Source organism: Parus major, chromosome 15 (genome assembly GCF_001522545.3).
Source record: "Parus major isolate Abel chromosome 15, Parus_major1.1, whole genome shotgun sequence".
Lineage (NCBI taxonomy): Eukaryota > Metazoa > Chordata > Aves > Passeriformes > Paridae > Parus > Parus major.
Genome location: NC_031784.1, coordinates 1,118,832 through 1,136,711, shown reverse-complemented (window position 1 = coordinate 1,136,711; position 17,880 = coordinate 1,118,832). Strand labels below are relative to the sequence as shown.

At 43.0% G+C, this 17,880-nt stretch overlaps 1 protein-coding gene across 2 annotated transcripts in view; it reads left to right on the top strand.

The window, feature by feature from the left end:
• Positions 1-17,880, top strand: part of TMEM132C (transmembrane protein 132C) — a 167,858-nt gene that overhangs the window by 7,777 nt on the left and 142,201 nt on the right. The window contains exon 1 of one of the 2 annotated variants that reach the window (XM_015643920.3): positions 10,329-10,412. The exons of the other annotated variant lie outside the window; for it this stretch is intronic. Coding sequence (XP_015499406.1) covers positions 10,403-10,412 — 10 coding nt within the window. The 5' untranslated portion in view covers positions 10,329-10,402. Of the gene's footprint in view, positions 1-10,328; positions 10,413-17,880 lie in introns of those variants that run through there. 2 annotated transcript variants of the gene reach the window in all.

Genomic DNA, 17,880 nt, shown 5'->3' with positions numbered 1-17,880 from the left:
CTCCAGGATTCAGTGTCCATCCTTGTCCTGGCTCTCCAGGATTCAGTGTCCATCCCTGTCCTGGCTCTCCAGGATTCAGTGTCCATCCCTGTCCTGGCTCTCCAGGATTCAGTGTCCATCCTTGTCCTGGCTCTCCAGGCTGCTCTCCTGGAGCAGTGAGGGAGGAGAAGCAGAGCTGGGCAGGTGGGCACAGACCTGCTGTTGAAGTGTGTTTGATCCATGCACTCACATCCAGCTGTTGTTGGTGCTGTGGGCGTGCTGGTGGAGACAGTAATTATGCCTTATCCATCTTTATTCCTTCAAAGCATTTTTGCATGACTTGAAGTGGTGTTTTTTAATTTTCTAATTTCATATCTCTCTGGAAACAGCCAAAATGTTTGATTTTTGCACTGTAGAATCAAATGACCTCGTACTCTGCTGGCACGAAATAAAGAGTAGCAAATAGAATAAATACTGTGGGGAAGTTAATATAGTATTGACTTCTCAATACCTGTTAAATTTCAATGATCAGAACATGGGGGAAGAGAGAGATTGAATTTGGCTTCCCCTTAGTGAAGGGTGAATAATATCATCCTAAAAGCTCAATTTTAGGGGTTCAATTTTGCTGCAGATTTATGTAAAATCTTTGATTTGTATTACAGCTTTGTCATACTTCATAGTATACTTTGTTGTTATTCCTTGCATTCCCATGTTTTAAATGATGATTTTGATCAAGGCTGTGTCTCTGCTCCTTTGGTGGGATGTGGAATTCCGTGATGTTTCATGGCTCCAGGTGTGCAGCATGGAGCTGTTCAGATGGAAAAGATGCTTCTCTTTGTGCCCAGCTGTGTTTGGGATTCAGACTCATTCACATCTGGGTGGTAGAGCTGGAAGAGGCCCCACGTTTTCTGGGCAGTGTCTGCTGTGAAATGCTTGTTGTGTGTGACAGCCTTTGGCACCAGTAGCCAAGGAGAGCTGCACCTGGGTGAAAAAAGGCTCTGCCTCCTGAAGAGCTGATGTGACACTGCATGGGCTTGTGATTCTCCTTGACTGGGTCTCTCGTGTCTATCCTGCTGTGTCTTCAAATCTTTGTCTTTTAGATGGCCTTATTTCTACTATTAAAAATAGGAAGTCATGTTTTATTTGGCAGAGTGACTAATTGCTGTATTTTCCATCTTTTAGAGGTGCTCAAAGAGACAGTGTTGTATGACAGATGTTACTGAGCTCATACTGTATCAAATGCCTTTGTGCTTCTCTTTTTCATAATTATACCCTTGATAATTTCAGAAAGAAATCTATTAAAGGAATTCAGAAATAGAGAACTCTCTTCCCATGTATATGTGTTGAACTCACTTGTCATTCCATCACAGTGAGAAAAGGGAAGAGCAAGGAATTTGGAGTTTCCCTATTTTCTGTAATTCTCTCCCCAGCTATATGTGCAGATGTGAGTGTTGAGGTAACCTGTCAGATTTCATTTGTTCACCTGTGAAATGGAAATGACTGGAAAACTTGATTACCTTTTTGTTATCGTAATGTGGATAGGAAAAATAGTTTTTACTTTGGGCTAAATTGCAAGTTCTCTGTACAATAGTACCTGCAGCTGATTAGGGAGTATTGTGAATTATTGCTGTTTCATTTTCACTGAGGGATTGCCCCACTCTGATAAAATATCAGGATCACATGGTAGTGCTCAACAATTCACTGCAGGTGCCCATCAGTTACATTTCCAGATTGATTCCATAAGCTGATGTGTTGTGCTTTGGAATGTCAGCAAGCTTGTAGAAGGAATTTTTCCAATTGTATGTGACATAATGGAATTAGAATATTCTCCTGTTTCCTTTGGAGTGTCATGAGCAGTCTGGAGATAAAAGGCTGGTGCTGACTGGTCGTGAAAGAGAAATGTGGAAACACCTATAGTGCAAGGTCTGTCTGGAAGGTCTTTATTGCATTATGCCCTTATTCAAATAACCAGAGATTCGTGTGTTGCCTTGGCTATTTCACGGATTAAACTTGGATATCGCTGTAGTTCAGGCTCAAAGCTTCACAAGTCCTCAAGGCTTCAGGCTTCCATTGAACTTTAGTCTTGGTTTTGAAAATTCATTTAGAATTAAATTAGCTGTAGCGATGAAACTGTGGCACTTTAATAGGAATCATCAGATGACATTTAAACATGATCCTGTAGTGCAGTCATGTCAGAACTGGTTTGAGGTAAAAAAATCATGCCTTTAGGCAATATTGTTCAGGAAAGTCAAGATGCAAATGGTTCCTTTGAACAGAGCTTACATTGATTTGTTTTTGTTTTGAGAAGAGGAAAAGGATCCACCTTTGTCAGCTGCTGAGATGTGTGAATTGGAATTGAAACCACAGTTCTGAGTGCCTCTAAAATCTGGATCCTGATCTAGACCCTGAAATGCATCTCTCAGCTTTATAGAGCAAATCAATTCAACGGTGCTTCCAAACCCATTTAGGCTTCAGCAATGTTCTGACCTTTATTTTGTATTTTGTTCCTCTTTCACCTCCTCCCTTCTTTTTTCCTTTAAGAAAGGTGTGTGAGATTGGAGCCATGAGGCTCCAGGGCTTATTAGTTGCTCTTGAATTTTCCTAGTTCATTATTTAATGACCATGGACTTCTCTAAAATTAAAGATACAGGTTCTAACAGTGTTAGAACCTGTAAGGAAGGCCTGCCAAGACACTGGCATGAGCTGCTGGCTGACAGAGTTTATTTATCTAACAAGTCATGCTTGCTTGGTGAAGTGCCTTCAGCCCACCTTGTTTTCTGTGCAGTTTCCCTTCCAATGAACAAAAGTGGATTTGATGTGTCAGACATTCATAGTGTTAGTCACAGATAATAGTTCACAAGGATTTTTTTCCCCCAGCATTTACATATTCCTTTGTTGGAAGAGGGGAGAGTTCAGGATGCAGGGTGTAATTTGGCACTGCTAGACAGTGAGAGTTGGAGTGATTTTGGAAATTTCTCTCTTTATGTGATAATTATTCTCTTTATAAGTGATAGGTGCAGTTCAAATAGAACTATTTCAGTATCCTTCATGAGAGGATGTTTGAAACAATCTGAGTCCATTTGTTCGGCTTAATAAAGGGCATTTAATGCAAATTATTTGGCTGTTATAAGTAGAGGCATTTAAAATGTATTTATCCTTGATCACTTATTTGGTTTTCACCTCTAGAGAAATCAAATGTAACCAGAGTTTTCCTGACTCTGCCCTGTGTCATGCCTTGCACAGTATCTGGATGCAGAGGGCAGCTCAGTTTTGGTGGAATTTTGGTCAGGAATTTTATCAGCACAGCAGTTAGCCATTTCATCTCTGCTTTTATCAAATAATAGTTCATTATTTGTGATTATATCAGTGCTGGTTTCTGCCTTCACCTGAATGTCAGTGTTCTTTCCAGCTGCTACAGCAGGGTGATATGCAGGGAGGGCAGGACAAAGCACGGTGTTTTCATTTCAAACTGTAGAGTTTGTTTTGGTTCTTATTGCTAATTGGGGCTGGAAGCTCAGTTCTGGCTGTCAGTATAATGGCTCAGGTTATTGTTATGGTGATCAAGTGGTGGCCTTTGTTCAGGAGGTGACTTGAGTTCCCAAGGGCAGGCATTGCTTTAGAGGGAGGGGATTTGCTCTCAGGGCTGCAGCTGGAAGTGTTTTCTGTGTCTTGGGCTGGAACAGCTGAAGTGTGCTCAGGTGCTGCAGTGACAGCCCAGGTGAGCTCTGTTAACCCCGTTAACTCCAGTGAGCTCTGCTAAAGTGGGCAGCACTTGTTGGGAATCCATCCCATTGGCACAGACTTGTAGGTAAAGTTAAAAACCTGCGCTCCTCTCTGCTCCAGTGATCACAGGACAGTAAGGAATGCTTCCAGAGGATAATTCACATTGATGGGATGTTTTGACTCCCAAAGGACCTTTCTTCTTCCATTGACAGAGTAAGTTCGTATTTCTGGGCATCAAATGGGGCTGAAAAACTCAATTTTCTTTTGTTACCTGTGCTCTGTTTTGTGCATTTGGTTATCCAAATATTACTCTTATACCTTCTTAGAAAACAAGTTGGGAGTTGCCAGCCTCTGCTTTTGTTGAATTTCTGTTTGTTATTGAAGAAATACACTTGGATTTATACTGAAATTTACTACACTAAACTAGCACAAAAGTAAATAGCACTTCACATAAGTACAGGGTGAATATACACCCCCACCTCAACCCTCCCTTTTATAATTTTTCATTTGTCTCACCACATTTCAGGTTTTCGCTCATCTTAACTGAAAATGAAATCAAACAGTGTGAGCTTTTGGGAAACTGTTTTGAAGAAAGGAAAATGCAAACCACATGGTACATTCCCGATGTGAAGATTTAGTGGAGAAATCTTTCTTCATTGGGAAAACAAACTCTGCTGGGTTTACTAAGTGACATTTCAAAGCAGTTGGAGATGAAAGGACTGTGGTCTAATTCATTGCATATGTGATATTTCCTAGTGGATAGGTGTTATGTTGAGAAAGAAGCCAGGGAAGTGCAGTAAAACTGAGGGGGTTTTGGTCTGAATTGGCAGTTTAAAAATGAGTCTAATCATATTTTTCTCTCAAAAGTGGCAGATAGCCATGATTAGAAAGTCACAGTTAGAATAACTGTCTGACATTTGGCACTATAATACTTTTAAAGTGGGACTTTCTCAAGCTGTAGCAGTTTTAGCTGAGGTTTTTCATGCTGTGTGTTTTCTGACCGATTCAGAAGAGTCTCTGTGAAGTGGTTCAGTTGTTTCTGAGAACAAAGGCAGCTGGAGAATCCTGAGTTCTAGCCAGCTAGAATCATTTCCAGGAGCAGCACTAGTTGGGTTAAATCCTGTGATTTTCACTTTTGGAGGCAAAGATAGATGGTGTTTTCCTTAATCTCTCTTTCTGAAGTGATGATGATGTATGAATGCTAGCATTCATTTTTACTAAGTAAGATTCATGACTGCAGATAACTCCCTCAAACATGTCCCTGCATTACAAAAAGGCACATAAAAAGGGGGATGAAAATATTTTGAAGCTTTTGGTCTAATTCCACGAAAAATCTATTCAAAGTTGCCAGACTTCTCGTGTCTGAAAATTGGGTTTAGTCTGCTCTTAGTGCAGAATTGAGGTGGTGGCAGCAGCGTTATCCCGGGAGTCTCCTCTCTGGGGAGGAGGCTGCCTGTCTCCTCATCCTCTTTGGGGAGGATGGCAGAGCTGCAGATGGATTTTCCTGGCTTTGTTCCTCCCTGTGAGCCATGGTGGGCCCAGGTGAGAGCAGCAGAGCTCTCGGTGCCCCATCCTCCAAGGAGGAGGAGAAGCACTCGGGGCACGCCGAGGGTTAAGGAGCAGGTGCTTATCCACGGGCCTGCTGTCTCATTTTGCACTCAGGATGGATAGCTTCCTGGGAAAAAATCCCAGTTTTTGTGCTGAAGGAGGGTATTGTCTTTGGGCTTGGGCTGTGTTTGTCACGGGAGGGGTGGGGATGGCACGGGAGTGCCTTTGCCTGGGGACTCTGGGAGAGCAGCTCTGTGTTCCTGTCACTGATGGGGCTGGCGCTGTTTTTCACACTCAGGGTTGCTGGCAGCATCCTAGAACTCATTTTTAACAGCACTTCAAAGACCACAGCCTTGTTCTTAGCAACCAGAAGGAAGATAGGCAGAGGATATCTGGTTCTAGGCATCTTATATTTCCTCTTGGAAGTTTCCCTCAGCGTTCAGGACCCTGTTTTCTGAATTCTTCTTTTATCTTCCCTTGCTGGAGCCAGACGTGCTGGATAAGTTTGCATGTGTCTCATGCAAGGAGCAAAGATTGTAGAAGGACAAAGAGAAGTTCAGTAACGCTCTGGGGAGTTACATTCTGTCCATGTTCCTGCTGCACAGTGCTGTGCTGGGGGAAAAAAGGCACATTTCTGTTATGCTTTGATATTTTTTTATAGCTGTCCCTAATGTAAGCAGGAGATTTGATCAGAACTTGCACTAATACGGAATCCTTCAGAAAATCAGGCCACAGGTTTTCTAAATTAGGCATCTGTATTAGCAGATGCTTCTGAGAGTAGCTGCTAATTTTGCTGTGCTGCAGATCAGCCTTCTAAAATCATGGAAAATTCTGTTCAAGCAAAGGGCTGTGTAAGTAAATGTATTAATATTTCTGAAGTGTGCTGTATAGTACCATGATAAGCTGCCTAAAAAGTTTATCAGAATGTTCATAATTCAGTGCAACACTTGAATATTGTGTCTTGAATGGCTGCATGGGGTTATACATAATGATAAAGAAATGGTGAGCAGCTGTCTGTTCTGTCAGCCTTACTCACAAGTACTCTGGAAGAAATAAATTGTCATTAAAGGCTGTATCTTAATGCATATGTATGTGGGGATGAATTAAGTTTAAGTCTGGATTTCCTTATTACTTTTTTAGTGCTTTCCTTGGCAAACTTAACATTCTTTTTTTGTGAAGGAACCTTCTGGCTCATTGTAGACTATTCCTGCTGCTTTTAATATCCTTTGAGATTGATTCATGAAGTGCCAACATCTTGAGCTGTGGAAAAAGGGTAAGAATCCTAAAGAAAGACCCTGGATACACAAGAATAAATTTGAACTCAGACTCTTTCTGTGCCACTTTGATCTGAAAGAGACATCTTGTGATTCAAAGGAGCTTTGCTGTTAACTAAGACCATGAATTTAGTCAGTTCCATTTTGATTAAAAACTGATAGCATTAGCAAAATATATAAAGACAACATCTGGTTCAGGTTTATTGGAGTGATACTTTAGAAAACTAAAAGAGCTATGTCTGGTAGTTTTTGAATGTGTCTGTATGCAGTAAATGCTTGGAGGAAAATCTGTGGCTGGATGAGCTCGAGAACATTTTTCTCTTGGTGATGTTCAGTGATTAATGTGCTGCTTGGTAGAGGATGGGCTGGTGTGTGTTTCCATGTCACTGGCTGACAGTTCAGCACAGGACAGTGAAGCTGTGAGGAAACCAAAGAAAATGGAAGTGGAGGATGGAATCCATCGCTGGAAAGGTGTTGGGATCCCTGGCAGACCTGGAGGGGGTGGTGGACCCAAATGCAAACAGCTTGGAACTGTGCAGGCTTTGAAAATTTACCAACAGTTCACGTCATGGGAAGGAAAACCTGTGGCTTTTTGACTTCTTTAGGTCTCTGAGCAGAGGGCAGGAAGAAAAGAACCTCAAAGCAACATTTTCCTAGAAATGAATCAGGTGGGCACCTTTGGTTTGCTGTGTGTGCTCTGAGCAGTGTCAGGAGGATCTGCCATTCCCTTTCTGCACACTGCATGCACAAGAAAAAATTCTCCCCCACCAGATTTCAGATGTTTTAGAATCCCCTAAAAGCTCTTTGCAGCTGTCAGGGAATGAGAGGATTCAACACATTGTGGAAAAGGCTGAGCACGTTGAAGGTCAGGAATGGTATTGGCTTGTATGGGTGATAAAAATATTACCAGAACCTCCCCAAGTTTTTAATCTGATGCATTTTTTAGGTTTGAATTTAATTTTTTTCTGGGCTTCAACAACAAAAGTCAGACTTTAAGAGCCTTATAAATATTCCTGGTAATTAAGCTATTGACAATGAAGCTGAACAAATGCACTTAGAGATTTTTTGAGTGTAGTGGTTAATGCTTTGAGAATTGTCTGTTGTATGAAGTTCCTTACAGTCAGCTTACAGAATGAAACTTTGAGTGTCAAAGTGGTAATTTCCTTTAGCAAGGGGCAGAAATAGGCTTAAGACACTCCATTAATTAATTAAACTTTTAAGAAAGGGAAATACTAAGTGTTTAGAGAGAACAGAAGTATCCTCTTTTCAGGTCTCACAGAAGTCTGTTCAATAGCTCTGGAGTTCCTTGATACTTCCTGGAGTGCCTGTCAGTGCCTTACCTGATGATATTTTCATCTGTTTACTGACACATCACCACTGAACTGTTATACAGGAGCTTCTTTAGCTGATAAATCAAGCTTTTATCCTCCTATCCTTCTTGCAAGAGGGCTTACTTGAAAAAAAACCAAATATTTTGTAGGTTTTTTTTACAGTGTGAACAGAGAGCAGTTATTTGTAGTTCTGAGAGCTTTCTTTTGGGAAAAGCTGTTTTTTGTTTCCTCAGGAAATGTACTGTTTTCTCTTTTTCCTCCCTTAAATGTCATATATGAAAAAAATCTAAGGAAATGGTGGCGTTCAAATAATTGTAACTGAGAGCAGAAATCTTTGGTTTAGACAGAAGAGCAGTCTGTGTTTCAGAAACCTTTCTTTAATAAGCAGAAGTGACCTGAGGGTTTCTCCTGAGCTGAAGTGGTGTGATGGCACAGAGATGGGCTGCACTGCAGATAAAACCCAGTCTGAAATGCAGGTTTTTAATGCAACCAGCGAGCCCCATGCAGGTTTTAATGCAGCTGTTTCGTTGGCCAAGCTCCCACAATAAATTATTTTTATGTGCCTGATTCATCCTCGATGAAGCAGACCAGTCCATTAAGGATTCTGCCACTGTTATGTGTTCTTGTGTTGTATGACATCAATAGAATGCCACAAGTTAATTACATTCTTAATTACAGCTTTGTATTGAATTAGGGATGTATTATCCATAGAATAATTGAAAACCTGCTGAGATCACGTCTGGTAACATCTAATTGTATCCCATGATTTTCCCCCCCTAAACTTTAAATAAAAACTGGCATTTCATTTAGCATGGTTTTAATTAATTGACATGCAAAATGTAATTAGAGCTGAGGCAACAGACCAACTGTCTTAAAAAAACCACTCAGAAATTAATGATATTTTGGGGAACAATTAACAGTTTTCAGAGCATTCTCCTGCATTTCTGGAGAAACCTTGAGCAGGCACAATCGAAGAGAGAAGTTGCTGCTATCAGAAGGAAGATTTGAAAGTTCAGAGACATTCTCAGTGCTCTTCCAACTTGAGGAAACTCGATCCTCTCGCAGCTTCAGGCACAAGAAACCTGAGAAGAGCCCAGGAGGAAGGAGGGGATGAAATGATTTTCCTGGGTGCTGAGGAGGACAGGGCACGCTGCGTTGTGCCAGCAGCAGCAGAGTTTCCTGGTGGCCTGAAAGGCAGAGTTTCTCTGCCAGCTGTGACTGCCTCCACTGGAATTGCCTCCTGCCTGCCAAGAGTTTCACCTCTGCAGCAGCCAGAGCTGCTTGGGAGGGGGCTGCTCTCCCTTTCTGCCTTGCTGTGTGTGTGGCACAGTTTGTTTGGAAGCTCTTTTGCCACCCAGCATCCCAAGAGCACTGCTTCAGGTAACAGGGGAAAACTTCATTTCCTCTTCTCTTTCTTTCTGTGCTTTGCTTTAGCAGGTTCTTGCTCTGAATTTCAAGGCTCTGGGTAGCTGAGTTAGGCAGGACCTGGTAGTGAGAACAGTGGTCAGGTAGTTGGCCAAAACACTGAGCATCTTTTCTCCTTTTTGCTAAAAATCTTGTCTGGGTTCGTAAAACTCACCAGACTTAAAAGAAATCATCTGAGCAGGAAATGCAGCTGAACAGTGTGAACAGAATTTCTGAGCCTGACTTCCAGTCAGAAGCTTTGGGTCTGTCCTTCTTCACTCTCCTTTTGCAGAAACCTTGGAAATTGTTTGAGCTTGTGCTTTGTTTAACAAATTATGATTTTTTTTTCTATTGGTGTTTTTCCATAGAGGCCTGTCATTTAAATCCACCTACAACAAAGCTTTAATTCCAGGGTGAAGGATAATGTCCTTTGGCTGTTTGCAGAAAGAGTTTTTTGTTTCAGGACACGCAGTTATTTCCTGTGTAAAACCTGCCTTAGAAGTTTTTCTGTTTGATATCTCTCAAATTGCTATGCACTATTCAGACCTGCCTATAGATAAATGTGCATCTGCTTTGTTGATGAAGGGAGAGCATATGCAGGGTGCCAGTGCTGTGTGAGAGCAGTTTGAGAGATCTCGCTGTGCTTGGGCACCAGCAGAAAAAGCCTGGGTCCATGGGCTGAAAGCTGGCTGGCAGCCACAGCACACAGAATGGAGGGAATGTTTGCCTAAAAGACTGGATTGTGTCAGGCGTGACTAAGCAGGAATTTTAGCTAAAATGCGTTAGCAAATTGAATGCTCGGAGCAAAATAAGAACCTTCATGCTCTTATCTTTGTTCACTCGAGACTGGGGTTGATTTTTAATATAAAAAAATCAATGGAGGGAGGGAAAGGAAGTTCTGTGGAGTGTTCCTTGATTTTTAGGAATGCTGGTGGAGGTGACTGCTGACTATTTTGCCATGGCTCTGTTTACATTTCTTGTGGAATATGCGTGCCCTTTAGTCCCTGTGGCTCGTGGGGCACTGGGCTGTCAGTCAGGCAGTAAAATACTTTAATTACCCCCATGCACCAGACAGGGCAGAGAGAAAGGGTGGGAAGGGATGAAAGGAGTTTGCTTCAAGCTTACTTTCTGACTGTCAGAAGAATGATAAACTGTAAGTCCTGGCTATTATTATCCTTCCCTTGTCCAGGAAGAGCATTCCTGATGGAAAGAGGTGTGGGCTGGATGTGCTTTGCAGGTCCTGCTCTGGCTGTTTGAGGGTATGGGAATGGCCACTGCAGGGTTGTGGCTCCATGGGCTTTATCCAGCAGCTCAGATAACCCAGAGCTGAGAGGGGCAGAGATTTCCTCCCCCTGCTTCAGGACCATTATGTGTTCATAACAGACTGTGATGGTGTTTTTCTTACCTTTTTCTTCCCTTCAAACTCTTAATTTCCTTCTTTTTTTTTTTCCATTGACATCAAAAACACTTCCAGGTAGAGATCTTCAGCAGTTAAATTGTGTTCACCTGGAATAAATGGGAGCCCCCGTTGCTCTAAGGTTTCTGAAAAGCTGTCTCAATTAATTAATAAACAGGGAGGAAGCTTTGCTGAATTACATGACCCTGCCTGCTCAATAGTTTTTTTTCTGGCCTGCTGTGTTCTTTGCTCATTACTTTTCTAATGATTATGTATGCAGCTCAATGAGCAAATCACCATATTCATATTTGTCCTCTGCTTGGGCTTAGCATGTCAAACACTGCTGTTCTGGCAAGGTTCAGGGGACTTCTGGAATGGGAGCACAGGGCAGCTGGAGGCTCACAATTTAGTTAAAAGGTAATTCTTCTGCAGCTTTGTTCTACCACCGTATCCCCATGTTCTTGGCAATATAGGGAAAAGGGGATTTGATAATGGAGCAGAGATGCTGTGGCTACACAAAAAAAGGGGATTTTGGAGCTAGAAGCCATTGGCTGGCAGTGAGGGAGTGCACCCAGCCCAGCCTGGAGTGAGCAGTGACCATTGTGTCACTGCTTGCACCTGGGATGGAGCTGGAAAATTCTCTGTGCTAGGAATAGCATTGGAGCAGTGGTGCAGGAGGAGTCAGTTGTGGGAAATGGTGTCAGGAGCTTCATGCAAAGCTGATATGCTGGACTCACATTTGCAGAAAATGCTCCTCCTGTTTCCTGAAGTCAGGGAATGCATCAGTAGGGATGGTGGTTGTGCACAAACCCTGTCAGGCACAGAAAGCTCCTCGCTGAGATCACGACTGCACCCAGGCTGCTTGCACTGAATTCACATTGGGATAAGCTGTTGGGAACAAAAAATGGGATCCAATAGCCTGAGTTGGTGAGTTTAGGGAAGTTAATTTTTCTTGCTGTGATTTCTGGCAGATTCCTGTCTCCTGGAGGCTGGAGAAGTGAGCCCATGAAACGAGCTGACAGTAATGGGCAGCCGTCTGTCTTCCCATCTCCCTCCAGTATTGCCTGAGCCTCCCATTTTTCAGTGATAATGCTAAATGAAGTACGAGCTTGGACAGCAGCCAGGTGTCAGCACATGGCAGAAGGTTTTAATTCTGCTTTTAGAAACTAGATAAGTGGTGTGCTAATATAAGCTAATAAAAGCACAACCTCTCTTCTCAGTTGGACAGCTTGAGAGTGAAGATGATCATGACACTGCCATGTTGTAGGGTTTTGTGTTGGAGCCTGTTAAAGCTCTGGTTATTACAGCTGTCTCTGTAACGTGCTGCCTCACTATTATAACATCTATTTGATTATATGCAATGACAGAGCAAGCAGATACATTCATTCCCTGGGAAGCTTTTTGTCTCTTGATTATGTGATTTTTTTCACAGTTGTGTTCGGACTCAGACTGCTCAGGATTCATCACTGCTGTCCTTTTCCATCCCCCTCCCAGTCCCAATGCTGGGAGCTGTGTTTCTGAGCACTCACCAGGTTATTGCATTTAGCTGCTTCCTCTCTGAGAGTCCCCAGTTTGTTTGGATGTGCTGGAACTTGTGCCCAGGACAGGCTGGTTGTGCTGTAGTCTGTGCATTCTGATGATCGCTGGAGACATCTGGTTTCACTGAAGAAATCCAAACCCGGATGCCTCTGAATGCACAAATGGGCTGAAATTAGTGTTTTTAACATTAACTGCAGTAGTGCTTTTTAGCCTTTTCCTCTCATTCTCCACAGATTTTAACCCTTTCCACTTTTCAGCAAGTCTGTGTTTGAATTTGTGTGTACTCCTCTGTAGCACAGGAGAAAGGGTACTTCAATTTTATGGCTTTTAAGTATGCTTTTTTAAGATGTGGGATTACTGTAAATTCATTTAGGGAGATCAGTGAAAAGAAAGTGACCACATCTCCCATTGTGAGATTTGCTCCATTGCAGGAGGTGAGGATTTCCCCTCTATGAAATGCCAGCTACAGAGGAGCTGATCATTTGGCACATTTTTGGCACTGAGGAATTTCAGGATGTGAGTCTGGATTTGCAGAGGAGGGTGCTGTTTTCAGTGCATCAGAGACCTGGGTGTGACTTGTGCAGGGCTGGATGGGTGCATTTAAAACCTGCAGCTCCTGCGCCGGGGCTGCTGAGCCGCTCAGGACAAAGCTGTGCCAGCACACTCGGAAGTGTCTCGATGGCTCCTTTGCCAGGCTGCTGTTTGCCAGCTGAATTTAGCATTCTCCTTCCCCTGATCAATGAATAGATTTTTCCCTCAGATCCTCTTTTATTTTTCAGTTTCCTCTGCAGCTTTTTTTTTTCCCCCGTGGAAGATGAAATCTGTCACAGGGGCTTAGATTTATTAACTGCTGCCTGAGTCGCTTTGTGTGATGTCAGGGCGGGAGAGGAACTGATTGTATCCTTAGAACTGGCTTAACAGAAAGGCTTTGGGTAATTCCGTAGATTTTTAAGATGTTGTGTTGGCTTAAGTGATTAGTGTGGAAGCTTCAAAGAAGACTAAATATTTAAGGCTTTATTCTGCCCTTACTTGTACCCATGCATATCTCTGGATTTTCATGTTTGAATGAAAAAGTAATTCTGCATCTCCCTTCCACCCCTTCCCTTTTCACCTCTCCCCCACTCAGACTGCACAGAGTTGTTCTCCCTCCCAGCAGCTCTGGAACTCTGCCAGGTACATGGCAGTGGGGGAAGGCACTGTGCCCTGAGGAGTGGGTCCTAGTGGCACACAGGACATCATTCCCTGTCTTTAGAGATGACTGCTGGGTGCTGCTCTTCTGATCCCATTTGCCATCTGTGACAGTGCTGTAACTAGGAGCTGTTCATTCAGTCAAGGTGAGAAGCTCACTCAGCCTGGGATTAACTTTTTACAGTCCCATCGGGCATTGTGTGTTAGTAAAGGCAGAATTTGGGGTGGGAAGGACTGACTTGATCCACTCTGTTCCCTTGGAGTGTTTCATTAGGCCTTTTCACAGCTGGTGTGTAGCTAAGCTGTGCATTTTGTCTGTGCTGGGTGAGTTCTGGTTATTCTGGGGCTCTTCAGCTCCCCTTTCAGCAGTTTGTGCCTGAAGGGGTGTGGGTGATGCAGCTCTAAGGGAAGTGTGTGTTCCTTGGTTTGCAGCACCAGTGCTGGCTCTTGGGGTGCCTGGGCTTGCTGCAGGGCTGGGCTGGGTGCCACAGCCCAGAGGAGCTCTCAGTCACTGCCATGAGGGTTACTGCATTGAGCCATAGATGCATTTTCCTTTCTGGCCCTTTCTCTGGGTGCCTGGGGGGCTGAGGCAGGTCTGAGAGTTGTGGCAGGAGCAGCCCAGCAGGGACAGCTATCTGCCTTCTGCCCCAGGCAGCCTTTCCTGATGGGAGCTTTCCTGTCCTGCCTTGGTGTCCTGCCAGGGCTGGGAGCTGAGCTGGGGACACTCAGCTCTCACCAAACCCCAGAGTGCAGCAAGCCCTCAGGAGCACCCCTGGAATTTGGAAGGGCTCAGTTGGGCAGACTGTGTGAGGAGATGCTTTCCCCAAGGATGTTCTGCTCAGACCCATTCAGCTGTAGAGGTGATGTGTCAGAGGAGTCCCTCAAATGTCACTTGGAGGAAAAAATCTCCTCACAGTGGCCCTGAGACAGGTTATAAGGTGAGCCTCTCGTTAGCTGTGTGCCTTGTGGTGACCTCTGCCAGCCGCAGCGAGCAAACAGGGGCACTGCTGTAGGGTGGATCAAGGAGGATGTTATTGTTCAAGATGTGGAGGGAGTTCTACCCCTGGAAAAAAGCCTGGAGGACTTTTTCTTACAGCTTTGAAGGGCACAGCATTTGCTGTGGTGATTCACTACTTCTGCCAATTTGTAGCTGAAAGGTGGGCTCTCTTCATTCAAACAGATTGATGGTTCTGAAGAAAGCAAATTTAAGTTGGTTTTTAATCCTTTTTTTCCTTAAGTAAGAGCATTGCTTTTCTTCCTGCTGTGCAGAAAGTGAATCTGATTGCTTTCAGTTGTTCCTTTGTGGAATTCACTTACGTTCCCTCACAGTAACTGAGGAAGTGACTGACTTTTTCATTATACTTTCCATAGTACAGATTGGCATAGAAGGTCCCTCTTGATCTTTCATGAAGTGGAATTGTGATTCAGGAGAAGGAAGGAACAGGGAAAATCTTCTAACTTCTCCCTCTCCCCTGGCCAAGTTCTTTTCTTTAATCATTCTTGTGCAATGCAATATTTGCTACTGCTTAGTAAAATCACTTGGAATTTATCACCTAGATGCCAAGTGGTAAAGCTGGAGGAGCTGATGAGGAGTGTGCAGAGTCTGGGAGTTGACAGTGGGAGGCTGTGAGTTCTGAGAGGAGTCAGCCTGCAGGAATCCTGGATCCCAGAGAGTCAGAATGACACCTGGGCCCAAAGACAAGGAGCAAGATTCAGCTGATGTTTTGGATTGAGTTTTATTGTAATCTCGCTGTTCCCCACTTGGTACTTGCAAATAAAGGAAAACCTAAAGTGAAAATGGAACATTTTATCAGAGTGGGTACTTCTGCTATAAAAGTCATTGTGTTTTTTGATGAGGCTTCATTTGACCTCTGCATTAACCAGGATGGAGCATGCCAGAGAAACAGTGCATTCATTTAGCTGTTTGCTTTGGAACTTCTTTATTCTTAAAACACACAAACTGTATTCCTAACTATTCCCTCCCTGAAAAAAACCCCAAAAAATAAAATAATTGAGTGTGTAAATATATTTATAAAAGTGATGAACTGCTTCTGTGCCTGCCTCACGCCTGGTGTGCACATGGGATGTGGAACATGGGGATGTTCCCTCGGGGTTGTGTTCTCACTGATGCCCTGGTTTGGAGCCATGGGGGATGAGGAACGGGCAGGTTGCTTTTCAGCTCGGTGACAGATTGCCAGGGGAAGGAAGGAGGGATCTGAAACTGTTCATTTATGTCCTCTGGGGAGAGGCAGCCATCCATCCAGCTGAGGCAGCCACTTAGAAAATGTGCTGGCTGCTTCTGGGGCTTCGTTGGCTTCATCACGTTGGGTGAGCAAGTTCCAGGAACAGAAGTGAGCAGGCAGCCCCTGAACAGCCTGTGTAGAGGGGAAACGAGTGCAGTAACTGGTATTTTTCATGAGAACATCATAAACCAAGTGTATTTCTTCATCCCCCATGCATGTCAGTACCTCTGTGGCTCACTGTGGTTTAGACAATGTACTGGTTTTGAGCCCATTTCTTCCCAGTTCCTCCCATATCCATTCCTTTGGTATCATTTTTGTACAGTTCAACCACCCCTCATCGATTGCCTCCTCCTCATCTCCTTTACAAAGCAAAGTGATGCTTTCACACCTGAGTCCTGAAACACCTGGATTTGTATCCCTTAACACTTCCTATCCTGCTTTAGTGTGAGGAGCCAGGCCAGCTCACACTCCAGTCAGCGGGGAGCAGGAGCTGGGTGGGAATTTGAGAGCTCAGAAATGAGCTTAGAGCTCACTGGGAAAGGAATTGCAAACACTGGGTTCATAGCAGCATCAAAAACCTGACATTTCTTTTGAGAAGGAAGTGGAGAATGAGAGATGTGTTATTGAGACACTGCCTCACTTATCTGCATCTTCTCTGAAATCTGGGTATAATTAAAATGCCACAAAAGTTTAGCTGGAGCAAAGAAATGTGAAATCTCTGTTAATATTGAAGAAGCCCTTTGACTTACATCAATTGAGAATGTGATGTTGTACAAAGACTTTTAATAAGGCAGATGCTTTAAAGCTGGGTATTTTAAATGTATTTCTAAGTGGAAGAAGCATTTTTTCAGTGCTGTTATTTAAATATTGTAATTGGCTATAAACAGTGGTTAAGCAAGTGGAGACATTCATACAGTAACGTTCTCCAGTTCTGGTGACTTGAACCTATTTTCAGTAAAAACTCTTCAAATGCATGCTAACATGCAAAATGAGATTGCAGTGTGCTTCATCATACTGAAAAGCATATTTTACCACAAGGGTTTCAGTAGAAATCAATATACAATATTATACTTGTTAGGACTATTCTAACACTGTTCTGTTAATGCTAAAGAAGCTCCCCTTTTCCCCTAAATTTATTTGGGTTGCTTTACTTTCATTTACTTGCTTGGTGACATCTTCTTTACTTTCCTTCTGTAGGAGACTAATTGGAGGAGCTCAGCTATTTTGTGTTTTGAGGAATTAGCCATTAAATAGCACCGACTTAAAATCTTCCTTGATTGATTACATGTAACTGTCTGCATTGCAACAGTAATTCAGTGTAGCAGCCCTTGCTTTACCAGGTGTAAAGCAATTTATCCTGCTAATAAAACATCATTGTATGCTTGCTAAGAGAAAATATTAAATTCATTCCTCTGTATTTTTATGTCTTGATTCTGTTTGAATTTCTGCTGCAATATGAAAAAAATATTCAATTGCTTCTTGTCAAGAAGATGACTTTGAAATCCTTTGCAGTGGAAAAAAATCAAGACAAAGAACTGCCAAATAGAAGTTGTGTTCTGTGAAAGTAAATAGGTTCTGCACCATAATTAGTGATTTTCTAGGGCTGGACTGGAGGCCCTGTGTTTTCCTGGGAAAATACGTTTGATGTGTACCATCCCTAATTTCTGCAGCCCCGAATAAGCAGGCTGTAATTCTGCTGTAATGAACCATGTGTTAATGTTACAGCCTTGTGTCCAGGCAGGAGCCAAAACACCATGTCTGACTTTGTAATGAATCTTGCCGTGCTCTTGTTGACTCCATGGGTAGGCTTTTGTTCCAAACGTGCCCTCTGATATTGCAACTGAATCCTCCAAAGCTCCCTCCACTTGGGCTGCCCTTTGCTCAGTTTGCCAACTTTCCTGGAAAGAATGAATGTTTCAAACCACCGGGGGAATTGTTTGTTTGTTTGTTTCCTTGTTAGTTTTGGAACAGTGGGATTTAAAACAGCAGAATTTACACGAACTGGTTCTATTTCAGTTATGTTTCAGCTGTTTGTTTCCATTTTGTTTCCTTTTTTTTAAGCTGTGAGTCACATAGAGCAGAGATAAGGGTTTGCTGTGTATCTCGGGTGGAAAGTTTTATTCTTGCAGCCATCAGTTTCTTAGTGTCATTTAATAATGAGTCCTTGTTTCTCTGTTCTTATCAGTAACTTTTGCATGTGGGTTCTAAGTTGTTTTATTCTTTTTCCTCAAATGATTTTCTGCTATGGAGTTGTT